General features: G+C 43.7%; 1 protein-coding gene across 4 annotated transcripts in view; it reads left to right on the top strand.

Moving 5' to 3' along the window:
* Positions 1–23,213, top strand: part of CDH12 (cadherin 12) — a 666,500-nt gene that overhangs the window by 548,204 nt on the left and 95,083 nt on the right. For all 4 annotated transcript variants that reach the window (XM_082234335.1, XM_082234336.1, XM_082234338.1 and 1 more), the window contains one exon: positions 11,084–11,378. In XM_082234335.1, coding sequence (XP_082090461.1) covers positions 11,084–11,378 — 295 coding nt within the window. The remainder of the gene's footprint in view (positions 1–11,083; positions 11,379–23,213) is intronic.

Here is a 23,213-nt window from a genome sequence, read left to right as displayed (position 1 = left end):
ATCTTTACTCCTGATGAATCCTTGTTGTCACTTTTCCAGATAGAGTAGCTATCTATGTGGCAGTTAATGTACTGCCTCTTCATTTGGCTTGGGACGCATTCAGCCCCAATGTCAGGGGTTGAATTTTCCCCTGGTGTAATGACCCCCTCCCCAGCCTCACCACTGGATCCTGGCTCCTCACCCCCAGATGGAGTATGAACCAAGGCTTGTTGTATGACTGGTGCCTTCTGGTCCTCCTCCTCTATGAGGTATCCCGCAGCTAACGTGTGTTAGGGCAGGGATATAATTTTCATTTAAGCTATAACTAGAGGGCAAGGAAGACTGACTCAGCCCAATAACATCTGAGAGAAAAGCAAAGAACTTGTTAACCTTCTCCTAAGGAGACTTTTTTCAGGTGGTCCGCAATTTAGCGGAACCACCTGCGACATCGGGGCCAAGTACGGGCCACCTGCAATGATTTTGCAAAGTTTTTTGCAGATAAAGTCACTCAGATTCTGGAAGAGGTAGACGCCACCGTGGGAGCAGGGCCGGGGCGGGAGAGTGCTAGAGTCCTGTCTAGTCAAATTGTGTGGGATCAATTCCAATCTGTTTCCTCCGAGGATGTGGACAGGCTGCTTGGACGAGTGAAACCAACCACCTGTCTCCTTGATCCTTGCCCATCCTGGCTTATAAAAGCTAGCCAGGAAGGGCTGGGCAATGGGCTTCGTGGGGTGGTGAATGCTTCCCTCCGTGAGGGAGCCTTCCCAGACCCGCTGAAAGAGGCAGTTATTAAACCGCTTCTTTAAAAAACCATCTGTAGATGCGGCCACGATGGCCAACTATCGCCCAGTCTCAAATCTTCCATTCTTGGGCAAGGTGATTGAGTGAGTGGTTGCTGAACAACTCCAGGCACACCTGGAAGAAGCAGACCATTCGGATCCCTTCCTCATCACGGGACTGAAACTGCCTTGGTCGCACTGGCTGATGATCTCCGGCGGGCTAGGGACAAAGGTGAGAGCTGTTTCCTAGTTCTGCTGGATCTCTCAGCGGCGTTTGATACCATCGACCATAACATCCTTCTGGACTGTCTTGAAGGGCTAGGAGCTGGGGGCACTGTTATACAGTGGTTCCGCTCCTTCCTCCTGGGCCGTGTTGAGAAAGTGGTGGGGGGAATGAGTGTTCAGACCCCTGGGCTCTCACTTGTGGGGTGCCTCAGTGTTCTGTCCTCTCCCCCATGCTTTTCAACATCTACATGCAGCCGCTGGGAGAGATGATCAGGGGGTTTGGGCTGGGTGTTCATCAGTATGTGGATGATACCCAGCTCTACCTCTCTTTCAAATCAGAACCAGTGCAGGCGGTGACGGTCCTGTGTGAATGTCTGGAGGCGGTTGGAGGATGGATGGCGGCTAACAGATTGAGATTGAATCCTGACAAGACAGAAGTACTGTTTCTGGGGGACAGGAGGCGGGCAGGTGTGGAGGATTCCCTGGTCCTGAATGGGGTAACTGTGCCCCTGAAGGACCAGGTGCGCAGCCTGGGAGTCATTTTGGACTCACAGCTGTCCATGGAGGCACAGGTTAAATCCGTGTCCAGGGCAGCTGTGTACCAGCTCCATCTGGTACGCAGGCTGAGACCCTATCTGCCTGCGGACTGCCTCGCCAGAGTGGTGCATGCTCTGGTTATCTCCCGCTTGGACTACTGCAATGCGCTCTATGTGGGGCTACCTTTGAAGGTGACCCAGAAACTACAACTTATCCAGAACGCAGCAGCCAGACTGGTGACTGGGAGCGTCCGCCAAGACCATATAACACGGGTCTTGAAAGACCTACATTGGCTCCCAGTACGTTTCCGAGCACAATTCAAAGTGTTGGTGCTGACCTTTAAAGCCCTAAACGGCCTCGGTCCAGTATACCTGAAGGAGCGTCTCCATCCCCATCATTCTACCCGGACACTGAGGTCCAGCACCGAGGGCCTTCTGGCGGTTCCCTCACTGCGAGAAGCCAAGTTACAGGGAACCAGGCAGAGGGCCTTCTCGGTAGTGGCGCCCGCCCTGTGGAACGCCCTCCCACCAGATGTCAAAGAGAACAACAACTACCAGACTTTTAGAACTCATCTGAAGGCAGCCCTGTTTAGGGAAGCTTTTAATGTTTGATGTATCACAGTATTTTATTATTCTTTTGGAAGCCGCCCAGAGTGGTTGGGGAAGCCCAGCCAGATGGGTGGGGTATAAATAATAAATTATTATTATTATTATTATTATTATTATTATTATTATTATTACTAATGTGAACATCAATAGAGGCTTTGGCAGATTCCTCCGTTTAAGCACCTCAGCTCTTCATTTTTTCCCTTCCCTGTCTCTTAACTTCCCATGAGAGTGAGCTGCTACGGTCAATAACTTTCAGAGGGTACATTTGTGATTCACACTGGGGAAGAAGGGGTTAAAGAGCCTTTCAAGCATGAGAGAAAGTGGTTGAGCTGCCTAATTTATTAAGTAATTTAAAATATTTATATCCTGACATTTGGGCATAGTTTCCTCAAGGCAGCTAATACAAGCAAATGCTAAAGAACAAAACATAAAATGATCAAAGTACTTAAACAAAAGAACAAAAAATGACACACACACACACATAGCCTTAGCCACCCCCGCCCCCCCAAAAATAACCACCGATAGCAACACCTTAGCAGCAGAATAGAATAGGCAGGAGATTGCTTGGCCTCAGAGGACCATTTTGGGCAGCAGTACCCTTATATTTTTTGCCCAGGCAAGCATATTACATGACCCACAAGAGCAGCAAATAACCAGGCTGAAGAACAGTGATGGGATAAAATCAGGTCAAATCTTTATCGACAGCAACAGGCAGGGTAAGAATTGGTATGGTATTGGGGCCAGGATCAGTTCATCATTCCACAAACCCCCACATTGATGGAATGGGTCCACTGGGTTGGAAGTGAGTTTATGAATGAAAAAATGAGAAACTGAGAGAACTGAACTGGCTCAAACGCTGGAAGGTTAAAATGAAGTACACATTTCTGACTTTTCCACCATAATCTATGTTTTGTCTATGCTGGCCTATGACCGTAATAAAGATTTGCATTGTATTGTATCTTTAGTGTGTTAATGTATTAAATGGATGAACCTTGTGGAAACAGTTATTCCTGTAGGGGTAGAGCTCTAAACATATCTGTATCTCTATACTCCCATTCAGATATTTGAGTAACTACTTTTATGCAAATAAGATACGTTGAGTGTGAAAACAGGCCTCCCATTCCTTGCAACGACCTTAAAATAGTCATTGAGGAGGGTGAAACAGGCTCTGTTGACCCCATGGAGAACACCCATATTAGCAAGATCATTCCTATTGCATTAAATAGCCATTAATTACTTGTTAAGTCAATATCTCTTGGTACAGTGAACCACCCTGTTTTTATAGAGGGAGGTGAATGGCTATTAAATTCATTTCAATTTCAGGCTCAATTAGTTACTCTGCTCAATTGCCTGACAAACCAAACAAATGTATATTTTATTTAAATTAAAAATAGTCAACTTTCTTAAAATAATACTTACGCAAAGTTCATGAATGTCTCCCAAGCAATATAATTAAATGAGATGAGTTTTCTACTCCAATTTATGAATTAGGTTATTGCAGAAAAAAGAAAAAAAGACCGACACCGACAGAGAAATGGTTTAGCTATTATTTGATACATCTGTTAGATAGGGATAGATTATTGAATACATTTAGCAATTTCATCACATTAGTACAATGTAAATCAAGCTATAAATCCTAACAGTTTAAGATAACACACACACACACCCAAAATAGCATTCATTTTAAGATCAGCGACTGTACTCAAAGTATTAGAGATATAAGATGCCATGTTTTGTGCATGTGTTCATGGAGTGACTAAAAGTACAAGGGCCACGCATCAGTAATATAGTGAAAATTCACTTAATAGGGCAATCTTTTATAGCAAGATCTGGCGGGATGTGTGGGGTTAGGATTTAGCGGGTTTCTGGCAGAGCTGCAACCAGCTGAACACCCTCAGGACCAAAAAGTGAGAGACTTAGGTTAGATCCCAAGTCCATTCAGCTCAGTGTAGTGAATTGCCAACCTGTTTTAAGTTAAGCCAGCAAACAGGGTTGTTGTTTAGTCATTTAGTCGTGTCCGACTCTTCGTGACCCCATGGACCAGAGCACGCCAGGCACTTCTGCCTTCCACTGCCTCCTGCAGTTTAGTCAAACTCATGCTGGTAGCTTCGAGAACACTATCCAACCATCTTGTCCTCTGTCGTCCCTTTCTCCTTGTGCCCTCAATCTTTCCCAACATCAGGGTCTTTTCCAGGGAGTCTTCTCTTCTCATGAGGTGGCCAAAGTATTGGCGTCTCAGCTTCAGGATCTGTCCTTCCAGTGAGCGCTCAGGGCTGATTTCCTTCAGAATGGAGAGGTTTGATCTTCTTGCAGTCCATGGGACTCTCAAGAGTCTCCTCCAGCACCATAATTCAAAAGCATCAATTCTTCTCAATCAGCCTTCTTTATGGTCCAGCTCTCACTTCCATACATCACTACTGGGAAAACCATAGTTTTAACTATACGGAGCAAACAGGGTAGTGTAATTTAAACACTATTTTGAAAGCTTGCTTTCCCTCTGCCATGCTTAGGATCTGGTGTGCCTTATGTTGGCTTAATTCACACTATGCTTTTTTTCTGAGGGTACTCAAGGTTACGCAATACCGGCACCTTTTTCCCCCAAATGTTAAAAGTGTGGCATTTGTTGTAACAACTTCATGACGATGTTGATAATGACATTCATTCATTCATTCATTCATTCATTCATTCATTTGTTTATTTGCCACCCATCTGACTGGGTTCCCCCAGCCACTCTGGGCAACTTCCAACAAATTAAAACCCATTAAGACATCAAACCTTAAAACTTCTCTGAACAGGGCTGCCTTCAGATGTCTTCTAAATGTCATATACTTATCAATATCCTTGACATCTGATGGGAGGGTGTTCTACAGGGAGGGTGCCACTGCCGAGAAGGCCCTCTGCCTGGTCCCCTGTAATTTCTTGCAGTGAGGGAACCACCAGAAGGCTCTTGGAGCTGGATCTTAAATTAATGATGGGGTGGAGACGCTCCTTCAGATATACAGGGCCAAAGCCTTTTAGGGCTTTAAAGGTCAGCACCAACACTTTGAATTGTTCTCAGAAACATACTGAGATGCTTTCTTCTAAAAAAAAAGCCCTGACTATATTATACCACAAACCTATCAGTAGATTTTTTAGAGTTCAATGAGAGCCAGTGTGGTGTAGTGGTTAAGAGCGGTAGTCTTGTAATCTGGGGAACTGGGTTCGCATCTCCGCTTCTCCACATGCAGCTGCTGAGAGACCTTGAGCTAGTCTCTCAGCCCCAGTCACCTCACAGAGTGTTTGTTGGTGGGGGAGGAAGGGATAGGAGAATGTTAACCGCTTTGAGACTCCTTTGGGTAGTGATAAAGCGGGATATCAAATCCAAACTCCTCTCTTCTTCTTCAATGGGACATGCTCCTGGATAAGTATAAGACTGTAGCATAAGCTATTACAGGAATTATATAGGTCATAGACATCAGTTTTAGAATACAGAAAAAAGAGACTCAATCCTTTCCAAGTCACTATATCCTTATAGTCGAAATATCTGTAGCAGAATACAAAATGCAGAGAAAACATAGACAAGCCAATAGCTCTGATTTGCAGACTCCGGCTTACCATTGTAGGTTAGGCAAAGTATTTGCTCTGCTGCTACTACTTCAAGACCTTTGATATCCATCTTTGTGCGGTGATAATCCAGATGATCACAGCTATTATGCATTCTTCGATTGAATGGACTAAGAGCACTCTGCTTTGGCAAATCCCATAAAGAAGACTACCACTCTCCTTATTGACTTTAGCGCAGTGCTGTGGCAGGCAAAATGACAAAGGATAATCATTTTGAAGTCAATCCAGACAAAGCTCTTAATAAACAGTTTCTCAAAGGGGAGCTACAGGCAGCTCGTTTTTATCACGCACATTCTCTATTAGTGTACTGCTGCGTGGGGTTTGTTATGCTCCTCTTAAACAAGAGGCTGTACACTTTCAGTAATGAATCAAATGCTTCTGGTTGCTATCGGAAAGGAGGGTAATGGGTCTGAGTTGAAAACTGGTGAATTTCCAAGAATTTTATTTTTATTTTTGATGGAAGACGGACAGAAATCTTAATTGCTTGCGGGGGGGGGGGGCGACCCCAGCTTTGGAAGTGTCATGCAATTCTTCCATTCCTTTTCCAGCAGCGTGGAGCAGTTTGGATCACATGGTCCAAAATCACAAGGTCACAAGATTTGAAAGGGCACCACAACCCTGTGAGATAGGGTGAGCTGAGAGGTAGTGACTGGCCCAAGGGTCACCCAGTGTGATTTGAACCCTGGTCTCCCAGGTCTGACATGCTAACCATTATACCATACTGTCTATTTAAGCTTGTAGAACCCATTCTCAGTAGTGGTATTCTTCCATTTTCTCACCATTTGGGAGAGCAAAGAGCTCATTTCCTCTCCTTGCTGACGTTCTGGGTTGATTTGAAAGGAGAAAGAAACTTCCTAAGTGTTGAGAAGAAAAGTAAAGAGGCACTGCTGTCCATTCTACCCTGTATTGACTGCATACTGTACTGGTTTTCTGCTGCAGTTTGCCTTCTTCCAAAAACTATGCTACTCATTGCATTGTCCCAGACCCTCCAAGCATCCCTATTTTCCACAGGCAGTCCAAGATTTACAGAAGCCATCTGGTCTCTGCTTTGATCCCAGAATGTTCCACTTTTTATTAGGATGTCCCTATTTTCATAACAGAAAAGCTGGGGGGTATGGGGTTATGCGCCCCCCGAGCCAAGGAGATAAGTAACTTCATAACTTTAGAAGACTTCTAAAGGTTAGATTGTTTATTATGTTTTTATATGTGTTGGAAGTCATCCAGAGTGTCTGGGGCAACCCAGTTGGATGGGTCGGGTATAAATTGTAACATTATTATTTTTATTATCAATTACAGAATAGGATCTCCTTTTTTTAATTGGAGAAATGTTGGAGGGTATGCTCCACTGTGGCAAAACTACATAATTTATGTAATTAATTACTTATGTACTTATTATTACAAAGGTTGCACAGCACCCTTAATCTCTACTGAGTTGTAGCAGAATTTCAGGGGGCTCCAGGCACTTACCCAGGGTCAGGGGTGCCAACTTCAATAAAACATTGTGGGGGCCCAGGTAAGCCCTGCCCCCACATAATAAATCACATGACGCGGCACACACACACCTTTGAATGGCAATGTTCATTGACTAGGGAGGTCCGCCCCCCTGAAATGTTTTATTGTGGGTTGTGAAGACCCCTCAGCCCCTAAGAGTTAGCTCAAATGGCCATGGTCATGTTTCCGTTGGGAATCAAGAAGAAGTGGAGACCGTCATATCAGAGATATTGTTCATTAACACATATTTACACCTGAGTCTGCTCTGGAGAGCGTTCAGTGTGTTACATCTCAACAGCAGCTTGTCACCCAGCCATGCAACACTAGATTTCCAAGGCATCCTGAGCATCTCCCAGCCTGCCAAGATGGTTCTGGCCTTCAGCTCCCCTGTGGAGTTCCCTCTGTCCCCTCCTTTTCCTCTACCCAAAAGCCCCTGCTCAAAACCTCAGTTTTAAGAGAACTCTTGTCTTGCTGTGGAGCCATCGCACATGCTTGGCAACCTCCAGCTTCCTTGTGTGCTGCTGAATGTCTCACCTTTTGTCAGGGTCATGAATCTTCTATGTTTCTTAAGGCTGCATTCAGGCCAGCCTTACCAGGCTAATCTGGTCTGTTAGTGTAGGCTAAGTGCAGGAATTTCTGTGTTTGGCACACCTTCATTCTAACTTTTGCTAATTCTACCAAAACTTGTAACATCATTATGACATTCATTTCAAAGCAAAGGAAATGCAATGAAAGGGGAGGGATGAAATCAATTAGGTACCATTTATGGACTGAAAAGGGACGCGGGTGGCGCTGTGGGTTAAACCACAGAGCCTAGGACTTGCCGATCAGAAGGTCGGCGGTCCAAATCCCCATGATGGGGTGAGCTCCCGTTGCTCGGTCCCTGCTCCTGCCAACCTAGCAGTTCGAAAGCATGTCAAAGTGCAAGTAGATAAATAGGTACCGCTCCGTTATTATGATAAATACCCATTTAAATAGAACGGATTTCTACAGGAGTAAAAGATAAAGTATGTTAGCTGGCTGTAACCTGTCTCATTCTGATATTACACTCTAAACAGAACTCCGGATTAATTTCAGCTTGTCGGTGTACGGGACACATTGAGAAACAGTTGTTTGTGTGTGTGGCGATGTGGAACTATACACTGGCAGCCTCCAAGGCATCTGTTTCATGGCGGTGTTATTGTTGACATTCCCTGAACTGGATCAGATGGCATGCAAAGATAAAAAAAATACAAATACAAAAAAAAAAATCTGCCACCAAGAGAAGCAGAGCATCTGCTGGGGCTTTCTAAAGAGCTGCTGCTTGACTTTTTGTTGCTTCCAACTTGTCAGGAAGCAGAAAGCATTTGCACAGAATAAAGGCTTGCTCCTTTGATCCCAATGCATAAGTTATAAAAAAACCCCTCAAATCCTTCTTGGAGAACAGACATTTATTTTGGAACTGGAAAACATCTGTTAATAGCCCTTTTGCATGCCACAAAGGACACAACTTTACAATAGACTTAAAATGCATCACGTCCATTCCTTCTCCTCAAAGAACCGCAGAAAGTGTGAGTCAACAACGAGGGAAAACAGACCCCGCCAGAGAGTGCCTCAATCCCATCTAAAAGTATGCATTTACATGGCATGAATTTTAGTGCACACTTTAACTAAAATATCCACTTGCTAACATGAAAGACAACCTTTTCAATGCATTCATATCTTAAACACACATTTTACATAAAACCTGTATTTTTGTCTGTGCTTTTTGTACACCTAAACTGTGTAGCAAAATCTGGAGAAATACGTTCCGTGACTTAGGTTTGTCTTCGGTTCGCAAGTGAGTTTTGGGAGTGTTGGATTGGATCAGTCCTCTGTAAAAAGTGACGTGAACGAATTCCTCCCATCTCTGATAGGAATTGGGAACAGTGTTAAGATCCTGGGTTTTCAGGTCTGTTGTCTCCTCTGAAAGGAAGTCACAATGCTTAATTGTAAGTGCGGAAGGACAGGCTTCAGTAGATTAGTGGTATCACAAAGCACTCTTTTTGTACTTGGGGGTACTTCTTTATCATATAACACTACTGTACTTCATAGATGTATTTTTAAAACACAGAAGTGGCCTAACCATGGATGGGAATGTTGATAAAAAGGAAAGAATGGTGGTTAGAGGAGGAATACTGGTGCTATTAGCTCACAACTGAAGCGTGCCCCCCACAAGCTAATATCCCTCCATCCTACTTATAGCACTAGGCTAAAGGAGGAACCATATGCCAGGCCTGCTACTTTCCTACCACGGGATAGTAGTAAAATTATGACTAAAAACTGTTATTTACTAGTTTATGCTCCTTCTGGTGCAATTCAGCTGAACTGTGTTGAAAAATGATCGAGAGATGATCTCCCCCCCCCCCCAAGCTAAAGGTGTTCAATGCTCTGGCATTAACCTAGTGCAGAGAATATATTTTTGACAACCATTATATTAAAAGCCTGGGTTCTGCATGTAAAAGGCTGCAGTGATGTGATGTCGATGACAACATACAATTGTGTGTTCTTCCTTTTCATTTACTGCCTTCTTTCTTATTTTCTTCTTCATCTTTGTCCTACTGTGATTTTCATACTGATAGATAAAATAAACTTTCTGATTCTGAAGTCCTGCTTGGTATGTCTGATGTGCTCATTCAGAACCTCATCTCCTGAAATCAACAGCTTTTTCAAGCTGACTACTTGATCCAAGCCAGTTATTGTTAAGATGCCACAAAACTATGATAAAGTCATGAAGCAAATTCAAAGTAAGGGCAATATTTCATGGCCTTTTGCCCCTGTTTTGAGCCCCTTCACCCCAAAATAATTGAAATGAGGTGCACTTTACATAGCTAGCATTTTTATTTTTTTATTTTGTGAATCCACCTTAAGGTCAGCCTTTATACACACATGTGTGCTGGCCTCTAGGTAGAGGTTACTCTGTTCCACTAGCAAAAGTGGTATTCACATGATTGAGAAGCATATTTCCTTGTCTTCTGTTGTAGGGCATGTTCTTCTGGACACATATTTTTCAACTAGACATGATGTTCCTTAGCTGTGGATTTGGAAATAATGGGGAGGGTTTACATAGTGGAGGCAGGACCTTTCCATTTTGCCTTTTAGGCAATGAAATGGGACAGGCTGTCCCTGAGTGGAAGGAAACCTCTGTACGTAAATTTTAAACCAGTGTGTAGTAGTGGTTAGAATAGTGGCACTGATCACAGGAGGACCAGATTCATCCATGGAATTAAGAGTGGTTTGGAACATTAACAATGCATTGGCAGAAATGACAACTGTGTCACAATCCCTGTGTTTATATCAAGCACATTAGAAGTTCTCTTGGTACCTCATGCATTTCCCCTTACAAGAAATATGCAAACCCATTTGAAGTCAAGTACAGGAAGTGTCATTAAGCTAGACGTCCTGTATCTGTACATAGCATTAACTCCAACCTGAGGCTTCCTTCTCCAAGATATCAATACAAGAAGTGCAACTGACAATTCCTGGACTAGCATATATCACTGAAATCCAAACCCACACTGATTGGATGGCTATGGACAGGCTGGTGTCTCGCAGTCTAATCAACCTCAGAAGAACACAGAGGCTAACTGAGATACGAATTATAAAATAATCTGCATGTTGTTATTTGTAATAATTTCTATAAACAGAGTTAGGTACACTTAAAGATCCCAAAGGGTTTGTGCAATGTTCCTGTCTTCCTCAGAAATAGCAACTTTCCCTTTTGATGTCATTAGAGATTGAAATGATTTTTGGATTAATATTTAAAATGAAAAAGCTACCGTTCTTCCATCCATGAATTTCTCTTATTAATTACTTTGACCTTTTCTCTCTTTTTCTGTTAAGCTTCATTCTGACTTGGACAAGGGAGTGGGAAGTGTTAAGTACACGTTATCAGGAGATGGCGCTGGTACAGTGTTTACCATTGACGAGACCACAGGGGACATTCATGCCATAAAGAGCCTTGACCGCGAAGAGAAGCCTTTCTACACCCTCCGTGCTCAAGCAGTGGACATCGATACGAGGAAGCCACTGGAGCCCGAATCAGAGTTCATCATCAAAGTGCAGGACATTAATGATAATGAACCAAAATTTCTCGATGGGCCTTACGTTGCCAGTGTCCCTGAAATGTCTCCAGTAGGTAAGTCTGCCTCTTCTTCTTCCTTCCTCTTCTTTAAAGGAACTCTTCTTACCTAACCTGCATGCTTTAGCCTCATTTGTTCTGGAAATGAACCTGGCAAAACAACAACAAACAAACATATGGTCATGTAAAGCATCCTCAATAAACAAACGAGACGTAACCGGCTGTGTTCTTAGATAAATAAGGTATACTATTCATAGTATCAAATTGTAAATTTCAATAGAAGTAACTCATAAAGTTCAAGAAACGAACAAAGCAGAAGACCCAGTGGATTAGATCATTCTCTAGTCAGTTCATGCATAAGGTCCATCCGTGTAATGGTGTCTATTCCACCTGTCTGTTCATAAAGTCCAAACCATCCACATGAAAGGTTGTTACAGTTCCACAAAATCCTTTCATAGAGTCTAAGACAAGGATTTCCGGAATATTGGCCTTGTTTTGCCGTCCTGGGCTTCATCAGTAGTTAAAGCTCTAAGGAATGCAAATAAATACAATATCATGATCTCACACGTTTTACAGCAATAATAATATAAAACCATAAATAACTGTACATACCATATGTGATATTACAGGACAGTGGATCTTATGGCATGGTAGTAGCTGCGGTAAGCAGCAACTGTTACAAAGTAGGGTTATATGGACAAGCACAATATTGAGAGCCAGTGTGGTGTAGTGGTTAAGAGTGGTAGTCTCGTAATCTGGGGAACCGGTTTCGCGTCTCCGTTCCTCCACATGCAGCTGCTGGGTGACCTTGGGCTACTCACACTTCTCCGAAGTCTCTCAGCCCCACTCACCTCACAGAGTGTTTGCTGTGGCGGAGGGAGGGAAAGGAAAATGTTAGCCGCTTTGAGACTCCTTCAGGTAGTGATAAAGCGGGATATCAAATCCAAATTCTTCTTCTTTTTCTTCTTCTTCTTGATTGGGTTACAGGTGTTGGCAATCCACAGATACAGAATATCTTTCTTAAAGTGACCCATATGGCACAGCAAAAATAAAACAAACTTAATCCATGTTCAGATGATATACATGTAAACACTAATACAAACTCATACATTAATGTAAACAATTTTTGGATCTAAAGTAATAGCATTCCACAGATGCACAATTAAGTACTCAAAATAATCCACTTGGCCCAGAGAGGTGATATTGTTGAGCATCAGCCCCAGGAAGGATGGCCAATAGCCACAGGTGATGGGAGTTGTAGTTCAGCAACATCTAGAGGGCTACAAGCTCCCCACACCTGTGGTTGAGGGGTATCTTCACACATGTTGGTGTTGCGTGGCGAGTCCCGCCTCCCCCCTTGGAAAATAAGACACAGGACACAGAATTTAAGGTTAATGGGCGTAAAAGGCCACAACTTTATTGATTGCAGAATTAAGCGGAATTGGCTTAGGCATTGGTCCTATCAACTAACCGGCTTCAGCATGATTGCATGAAGGCTGGCAAGGGTTAACCACCAGTAGGGGGAGTTCTGCTGATGTACATCAACCAGGCGCTCCCCCGGGGTCACCACTCGGGGGCGTGCCTTAGGCCCACACCTCCATAGGTTTTGGACGGGGCAACGCCCCCCGGAATCCTTTACCGGACTACCCTTCGCTTTGGGGAAAGGTGATGGCGCTTCCTTCCCCCCTCTCATTTGCATAACAATACCCCTACCAACCAACCGAAGTCCATAGGAATGTCAGAGAGTCAAACCTAAGGGCAGGCAGGGTGGGAAACCGGAGCAGCTGGAACAAAGAAGAGAGGGAAATCCTCAGCCGCGCCGGCCCTAAATAGCCTGGGCCACGCCTCCCTGCCCAGCCGATTGGCTGGACAGAGAGATGACGTGCCCAAGGATTCCCTCAGTCTCGCGGGGGCTGGAGTCAGCCCCCATGTGCGTGGGGAGGGCATTTGCCTGCAACACCACCTCCTCTCCAGCTTGGAAGTGGCTCTCTCAGCAAGTTGCCCCAGGAAGATGGAAGGGAGTCACTGCTGCCAGATCATTCATTTCTAGGTGACCTGTCTCCTCCATGTGTGTGAAGTATGTTCAATCACTGAGATTTCCATGATGACAGTAGCTCTTTTTAAAGCAGCATTATTTTGGTAATGTGTCAACTGCATATGCAGCTCATGAGAGCTACAAAAATGGAGCCTGAACATAAACACGTCTCATATGTAGAAGTCCCACATGGGGCCAATACAACTACATGGGGTTACTGTTATGCTCCCCTGGTAGTGTGGGGGATCGAGTCTTAGTGAGATGTGGATTTAACTTTACCCCTTGCTATTTTTTTCTGCTTCATGCAGAAAAAGCTGTTGTTTTCCCCTTGAGGCAAAACATAGAAGGGAGGTGTTTGGATGGGCATGCCCTTTTGAGGGCAAGTTATTATGATGGACCTTTCAATCAGTATTTAAATCAGGACTTCTCTGCGTATGTGGGCAAAACTGAGAGTGAATTTATTATTACTTGTGCTACCCTTTTTAAGTTCAAGGGGGAAGCGATCAGAGAGTTTGACATACACATAGCGATAAGAAGAGCCATACTCATAATGACCAAGTCATGCCTCCGCTGCTAAATTAATCACCAAAAATTTCTTTTTTATATAAATAATTTTGATTAATCCATCCCAATTAATAGCAAATCAAACCACAATACAAACAAATAAGAGCAAATTACATTCCAATTTTTTTAAAAAAATCAGAGGGACTTCCCATATACATATACTGGATGACTGGAGAAATATCATTATCAAAGAATTAATGTATCAGAAAACTAAATACTGGACGGCAAAGTCTTACATTAGCAATACCAACAATTTCTAAGCAACAAACATTAGCTTTTCTGCTAATGTAAGACTTTGCCGTCCAGTATTTAGTATTCTGATACATGAATTATTCGATAATGATATTCTTTCGCCTCCGGGTGATCTTGCAGCTGAAACAAATAATGTGTCATAACTGTATGATTTTTTTTTTGGTAAGCTAAGAAAAATAGCATCTTTTTTATAAATTATCAAAATGAAACTGTTGTTTTCATCTAAGATTTCCTCTTCCTGCCATTCGTTTTGTCTCCTAAATTGCTTTAAAAGCATTATTTAAGGATGTAGACTGGCACACTTTCTACCTCAGCTTCCTTTCTAAAACCCAATCTATTACTGAGCATCCTCTTCAGACCACATATAGATATTCTGTCAGTGTTGGCATTCATGACCTCTGCTGTTCAAGGTTGAGTATTAAATTAGTTCTGTGTAGTAGCTACTCAAAGAGCATAGACCTGTGTAGGAACTGTTGGAGACATCATACCATACTGGATAATGGATGCACACCTCTGGTTTGAGTACACTTGAGCAAGTGAGACAAATATTCTACATCACCACCATTTTAAGATATCAACAGCAATTACTTGCTGCAGACATGGCAGTGGGAGGCCCGAGGAGTATATGCAATTGGTTGCTCCTGATTGTGTATCTGTGGCCATCTCCTTCACTCGCTTAGCAATAATAATAATAATAATAATAATAATAATAATAATAATAATAATTTTTATTTATACCCTGCCCATCTGGCTGGGTTTCCCCAGCCACTCTGGGCAACTCCCAGCAGAATATTAAAAACATGATAAAACATCAAACATTAAAAACTTCCCTAAACAAGGCTGCCTTCAAATATCTTCTAAAAGTCAGATAGTTGTTTATTTCCTTGACATCTGGTGGGAGGGCTTTCCACAGGGCGGGCACCACTACCGAAAAGGCCCTCTGCCTGGTTCCCTGTAACCTTGCTTCTCACAGTGAGGGAACTGCCAGAAGGCCCTCGGCGCTGGACCTCAGTGTCTGGGCTGAACGATGGGAGTGGAGACGCTCCTTCACGTATACTGGGCCAAGACCGTTTAGCAAGGTGTTATCAAAGGTGTTTAATACTTGGTTATTAAGGGGTTTGTAGGTTTGTTTTGGAATGTGTTCCTTCCCTGAAACATTCTTAATTATTCACAATGGCCACAATCCGACTCCTTCTACTTGCAAATGGTGCAGCACCCCAACGATTTGTTCATTTCGCCCAGTACAGTATTGTCTTTTGGTTTGGGGAATGTCTCTCCAGCTTCTCAGCCAGAGGGCTACCTTATCCCTTTAATGAATGAACTCAGGAGCTTCTCCATGTTAACCTAGTGCTCTGCATTACTGAGCTATAATCCTAATGTGCCAGGTTCATTTGCTTTCCTCTTTGCCTCCTCTCTCCTCTGTTGCCTGGACACTGAGACCTTGCTCCTTCCCTGGATGCATCTGACAGCTGAGGCCTCTACTGATAGACTACTCTTATCAAGATTAGAAATAGCTTTCAGCATGAGACTATGGTATTGAATGATATTGAACGTGCACGGATACTATCAGTGCCTTGCAGCAGAATGTGGGTGGGGAGAAGGAGATCTGCCCCTCCCTTTTCGTCCTTCACAGTCTAGTTTTCTGCACTCTCTGCCTTGCTATCTATGTTTACAGGGGTTGAGTCATAGTCCATGCTGTTTCCTGTTGACCCCATAATTATATTTTGCTTCAAGTTACAAATCTTATTTATTTAGATCATTTCTATGCATGCTTGCTGGCTAAGGCAGAAAGAAAATAGAATCCCCTGCAATTCTTTCCACACTTATGCTTAACAAGTGTGACCTCTATATTAGTACATCAGAACATCTGTTTATAGTGTTTCAAAGAGCAAGAGCAGGTTGCAAGTTTAAAAATGCATGCCAATAAAATGAATAAAGAAATGCACTGGCAATTTGTCCTGTCAGAGTTGTATACAACTGAGAAAGCATCTGCTTAATGCACCTTGCTAACTGTTTTGTCGCTGTAAATTCTTCCCCAACCATAACAAATGATTTTTCTTTTTTAATAATAATGATGATGATGATGATGATGATGATGTTTAAGATATTGTGTGATTCTACCAGCTTTTTAAATGTTGGTTGGCAGCTTGGTTTGGGTCATACAGTATGTTGTTGTTGTTTAGTTGTTTAGTCGTGTCCAGCTCTTCATGACCCCATGGACCAGAGCATGCCAGGCACTCTTGCCTTCCACTGTCTCCGCAGTTTGGTCAAACTCATCTTCATAGCTTCAAGAACATTGTCCAACCATCTCGTCCTCTGTCGTCCCCTTCTCCTTGTGCCCTCAATCTTTCCCCACATCCGGGTCTTTTCCAGGGAGTCTTCTCTTCTCATGAAGTGGCCAAAGTATTGGAGCCTCAGCTTCAGGATCTGTCCTTCCAGTGAGCACTCAGGGCTGATTTCCTTAAGAATGGATAGGTTGGATCTTCTTGCAGTCCATGGGACTCTCAAGAGTCTCCTCCAGCACCATAATTCAAAAGCATCAATTCTCCAGCGATCAGCCTTCTTTATAGAATCATAGAATCTCACTTCATAGCTCTCACTTCATAGCTCTCACAGTGCATTTCTGTGCACTGCTCTGGTTCACCAGAAGCGGCTTAGTCATGCTGGCCACATGACCTGGGAGCTGTACGCCGGCTCCCTCGGCCAATAAAGCTAGATGAGCGCCACAACCCCAGAGTTGGCCACGACTGGACCTAAATCTCACTTCATAGCTCTCACTTCATAGCTCTCACTTCCATACATCACTACTGGGAAAACCATAGCTTTAATTATACAGACCTTTGTCGGCAAGGTGATGTCTCTGCTTTTTAAGATGCTGTCTAGGTTTGTCATTGCTGTTCTCCCAAGAAGCAGTGGTCTTTTAATTTTGTGACTGCTGTCACCATCTGCAGTGATCATGGAACCCAAGAAATTAAAATCTCTCACTGCCTCCATTTCTCCCCCTTCTATTTGCCAGGAGATGATGGGACCAGTGGCCATGATCTTCATTTTTTTGATGTTGAGCTTCAAACCATATTTTGCGCTCTCCTCTTTCACCCTCATTAAAAGGTTCTTTAATTCCTCCTCACTTTCCAAACAGAAAAAAAGTGTTTATTAACAGAGTAGCAAAAGTGGATGAAAAAATGAAGAATAAATGATAGCAGGACCAGAACTAGGTGCCTTGGTAACTGGGGCAAACAACCTGACATTTGCCCTGAAGTTAACCCCATATTTTGTGTAATAAAATGTTAAACAAACAAGTATTGATCACTTAAATATTTAGTTTGATTGTGATAATGTTAGGGTAGCTATTAAATCAGGAACATGGATAAAACCCTATAATATTCTAATGCTCAGACATTGTGTCTGTTCCCAAACCGAAGTATCAAGAATAGAAGGTGCAGGTGGCTTAGTTTAGTCAGAATGGAATATACACTTTGAGATTTAGTGCTAAATACATTACTTCTTGTATATGAGCCAACATAGCTGCTAGTCAGCTGTAAAAAATTGTGTCCTGAACTTTTTAGACTCGTCTACCCATGTACTGAGGGATGTGGGTGGCGCTGTGGGTTAAACCACAGAGCCTAGGACTTGCCAATCAGAGGGTCGGTGGTTCGAATCCCCATGATGGGGTGAGCTCCCGTTGCTCAGTCTCAGCTCCTGCCAACCTGGCAGTTCGAAAGCACATCAAAGTGCAAGTAGACAAATAGGTACTGCTCCGGCAGGAAGGTGAACGGCATTTCTGTGCACTGCTCTGGTTCACCAGAAGCGGCTTAGTCATGCTGGCCACATGACCTGGGAGCTGTACGCCGGCTCCCTCGGCCAATAAAGCTAGATGAGCGCCACAACCCCAGAGTTGGCCACGACTGGACCTAATGGTCAGGGGTCCCTTTACCTTTACCTTACCCATGTACTATCTGAAACCAAAGGAGTGCATTGGTTGCCAAATATGACCCACCCCCAGTTCTTCCACCCCACTATATTGATAATGGGTTTTGCAGAATTTCTACCTTGTGAACGGATTTCCTTCCCTATTTTTTGGATGGAAGCTGGTTTGAAGGAAAGTATATCAAACAGCAACATTTCTCATGAAACTGCAGGATACTTATGGATTGAAATGTCATGTGCTCTGGGCTTCAAACACCAGCGCTGGGAGCGCACTGGAGCTGGAATAAATATAATGTGTGCAAAGTGTCTGTACCACTAAGTGGATCTAAACCTGAAGTGTATTTTTAAATGGATTACTTCGCCCAGTCGCCCAAATGGCTGTAAACATTAACTATATTTTATAGGAAATGACTTTTTTTCCCTGGCTACCGACTGAGTGGCTATGAGCATCATTTTCCCTTTCCAGATGCTGAGCTATTTTTCTCCTATTAGCTCGGATCTATTTATATTTCTCACATCAGAAAGTAAGCAAAGGTTGCCATCACAGAAGCAGCTCTCGCTTTATGACAAGCAATAATGTCCCAGTCGTCGAACTCTCATAAAGACATTGGAGATAATGAGAGCAAGCTGAGATTTAAACGGATTATAATGGATATTTGGCACATGCCCCGACTGCTTTATCTTAAAGCACTCCATTCCCCTCTCCTCCCTTTCCTGCTTTGGAGTGTATTATACTCTGTTTTGTGTGAGAGGGGGGGCACAAGATGCCCTGTGCAGCAGGGCAAGCCAGTTCTAAAGACCAGACACTGATGGATTGCAGGAGTCAGTCAAGGGATCAGCAGCCTTGGAGGGCGAAAAGCAGGAAAGACTTAAGGATGCTAAGCAAGTGGGAATCAGCAAACCAAACATGATTAACGACTGCAATTCTATGTATAGAAATATCCACAATAAAGCAGATAGTACCAAACCCCAGGAAGTGTCAGAGTGATAACAAAGTGAACATTAGGGGCTTGATTTAATGAGAGAGTAGAGGGGGAAAATTACTGATGGTAGATATTGTAAAAAGGGAAAACGCACCTCTGGTTGCCACATGGATTTGTTTCTTTTCTTGTTTTGGTTGCTGTGATTTTGCCTCTGCCTCTTGGGCAAAGCCAGTCTGGACTCAAAAGATCTAGGGCAGGCCAAAGATGTTGCAGAATTGGTGCCTTCAGGTAAGAGTTGGATAAAGGTGGGGTCTAGGAATATAGGAGAGGCTGAGACCCATACTTTCACTTAGCCCATATTTTTTTCCATATTATGTATGGATTAATTCCCACTGGTCCGGAACACATAGTCTAAGATCCCTGTGGAGTTTTCCTTCACATATCTGGAACCAGAAGATAATATTTATGTCCTGATCACATTCCATGCATCTTAGTCTTGCCATTATGTCAATTTTAGGCCCTACCTACACAATACATTTTAAACAGCACCATGCCACTATGGCTTCACCCAGATAATCTTGGGAACATGTACTTTGTTAAGGGTGCTGAGAGTTGTTAGGCAACCCAATTCCCTTCAAAGACCTACAATTCCCAGAGCTCCCTGGGAAGAAGGCTCAGTTGTCAGTCTGAAAATTGCAGCTCCAAGGTTAGATCTGGATACATGACCCACTGGTCATCTGGCCCTACTTTACAATATTAAACAAATACATACTGATAATCATTTTCATCCATCAAGAACATCTGCTATTGCTCTTGGACTGTCTCTCTCTCTCTCTCTCTCTCTCTCTCTCTCTCTCTCTCTCATCAGAGCATCTATCCAGGAACATAAAAAAATCTATCAATCATATGTACGGTTAGGTGAATCTATTTCAGTTTCTCTCTATATCTCATTTTTCCATTCTTAAGTTCAGATCTCCACATTTCTGTGTCAGTTTGAGGTGACACACCTCAAGAAAATTTGTTAGCATTTTAGTGTGCATTTCCCCCATTACACACATTTTTGTACACAGTTTTCTATGCAGTTTTGGCCACTATATGTATATTTACATGCAATTACCACTAAAATAGGGATGCAGGTGGTGCTGTGGGTTAAACCACAGAGCCTAGGACTTGCTGATCAGAAGGCCGGCGGTTCGAATCCCCATGACGAGATGAGCTCCCATTGCTTGGTCCCTGCTCCTGCCAACCTAGCAGTCTGAAAGCAAGTCAAAGTGCAAGTAGATAAATAGTTAGCACTCCAGCAGGAAAGTAAACAGCATTTCCATGCGCTGCTCTGGTTCACCAGAAGTGGCTTAGCCATGCTGGCCACATGACCCGGAAGCTGTATGCTGGCTCCCTTGACCAATAAAGCAAAATAAGCGCCGCAACCCCAGAGTTGGCCATGACTGGACCTAATGGTTAGGGGTCCCTTTACCACTAAAGTAATGCATTTTATTTTCACTGGTATATATGCATTTATTTAATGGATTTGTGGTGGGAGAACTTAACTGATGGAAGTGCATGTTTCCTCTGTGGTTCGATTTGCATCTTGCTTTGGGACAAATAAACATTCTTGTGTCTCAGATTCATGCACACAGTGAAAGTCAAAACAGATGTCAGTGGCTTCTGTTTCCATCCTGAAGAGCTTGAAGGCCTGAGCTTAGACATCAAGCCAGTTTAGAAACTACTTGAACAGTTCGGTAGCTACCTCTCTGAGGCTTTCTCTACCAATTTGGTAACACCAAATTTCAGTAATCACAGAGGGCAAGCAAATCATTCAGTGCATAACTGTGTTGATGCCACAACTCTCATACAGGTCAGCATCACTGACATAGTTATGCTCATCTTTTCTCACTGTAAAAAGGGTAGATCCAGCCCTGCTCCTTATTGCCTTCATGGCAGTTCCATTGCATTCTTATCAACCCCTTTTTCTCCATGCAAAGGTTCTGTGCTTTTGAAAATGCCTGTTGCTGATTCTCAAGGCCAGGCATTTGAAAGCAACAGGAAAAAGCTTGTCTGCAAACTCTCTGTTTCCCACTGCTTAGTCCTATGAGAGGTATTAAAGACACTGTAGCTAGAATTAGGCAACTTGCTTACTCCCTCTTTGGTTCAGTGACTCCAGAGTCATCCGCTTTCCCTTGTGATTTCCACTCTATGTCCCCTCATGCCTGAAAGCGAACCAGACAGTTTTCAGCAGATGCTCTGTCATAGCTCTTGCATGTAGTTCTCTCTCTCTATATATATATATAATACTCCATTCACAGCTTTTTAGTCCTGAACCAACAATAATCACTGAACATAATCCAGCGAGACAAAACACCTTGCTTTTCAAATAATAGATGATCTAGCTGCTCACCCATCTGCTGCTATTAAAGCAGCAGGAGGAACATTGCCTTCTACATGTTGTAAAGAAGAGGAGGGGACCCACTCTTCCAAATCAAGTTGAGAAAATGCATTGAGGATGATAACATGGTAAATCTTGACCATCTGGTGCTGGGGAAATGTTGTGATTATGCATTTGCAGGGAGGGGGATTTGTAGATGTTTTAAAAATGCAATAAAATTCTAATTACTGGGGTCATAAGGTAGGTATATTGGATGTTTTCAGCACATTGGGAGCTAAGCCGTATTGAAGCACACACAAGTTCTAAGGCTGCAAATAACATTGTCAGGTGATGAATAATTTGAAATCGCAGAGGAATGAGGATTGTCTAAGGAAGGGGTGGAGGACCTCAGTCCTGAGGGCTGAATGCAGCTTCCCTATCAGATCTTTAGGACTCTCCCCAGGCCCTTCTTTCTCCTCAGGCTGCACCCTACTGACCCACACAATGACCCTGCTCCATGCCTTCTTTTGCCTAACTGGAATGGTCTCTTTAACTGTAACAACACTTGGATGGAGAGATGTGTGTGTCTTTAGTAACCTTTGGCTTTTGTGTGATTGGGATATAGCCTACCACCAGGGGGAGCCAGCTCCAGAGACCCGTGCCATCTTGCTCCCCCCTATTTTGGGGGGCAGGGGCCGACCCCCTCTTCATGTTCATAAAACATGGAGGAGAAGTGCAGGGCCGACCATGGCGTGTTTCCAGTGACAGCCTCCTTCTCCTCCAGGAGGAGAAGGAGGCTCAAAACAGCTTCGTGCCAGTGGCAGTGTCAATAAGAGGCAGCGGAGCTGCTGGCCATGCAAACCACACGGCTGCCATGTTCAGCCAGGGCTGTCTTAAGCATATGCAGTGCCGGGGTGCAAAGATCCCCCGGTGCCCAGTCCCAGGTGTGCAGGAGGGCGGAGCTGGCCGGCCGGCCGAATCAGCATCTCACTGGCTCAGTCATCCCTGAACTCGTGGCGCAGAGCCACCTGCAGCAGAAGAGCCTGCTATGGCACTCCTAGTGCCTATGGGTAAGACGGCCCTGTGTTTAGCTCTGTGTCCTGATGCATGAAGTTGGGACGTCCTGATGTTATGTGCATGGGGTTCCCCTCCCCCCATCACCATCTCAAGCTGGCGCCTCGGCCTGCCACACAAATATCAGAGTCACACCCATTGCTCCACCCAGTTTATCCTGTGATTATACTATGGATGCAGGGGAATTCCAACAAAAAAACAGGAGCAGAAATTGTCAGTGGGTTATTAGACTGGCAAGGTAGTGTTGGGGCATTCCTTTGGTTAGACCTGGGGAAAGATGTCTGTGAAGGTGTTGGCTCTATTTTTACATGTAGCTGTGTTATTGGGTCTGCTCTAGAGGGCTTCCTGCCTGCTAACCTCAAGTTCAGTGATCGTATTGACACTGTAGCCTCTGACTCAGTGTCCTGGCTGTTGCTAGACAAGGTTAACTCAGTCTCCAGCATCCATCGGTGCTGTGTGATTCTAGCATACCCCCTTTCCCATCTCAAAGGCAAGGTAGGGGTACCCATTTACATTCCTGGCATCCTCAAATTTAGTAAACCATATATTAGCATGGTCAAAGTCATTACTAGATATGAACTGTTCTTGCTAATAGAGGAGTGAAAAACTTATCCCAGGTAGAATGGTAAAAGTGTTAAACTATGTCAGTGTTTCATAAGCTGCCAAAGTCCTGGCTAACAATTAGTACGACTAGATGCCAAGGAGAACACTGGTGTTTTGGGATATATTGATTAAGTGTTTTCCATTTACATTTT

Source organism: Podarcis vaucheri (assembly GCF_965113315.1).
Source record: "Podarcis vaucheri genome assembly, chromosome: 8".
NCBI classification, from domain to species: Eukaryota; Metazoa; Chordata; class Lepidosauria; order Squamata; family Lacertidae; genus Podarcis; species Podarcis vaucheri.
Note: the sequence above shows the minus strand (reverse complement) of the source record. Positions and strands in the feature narration are given on the sequence as shown.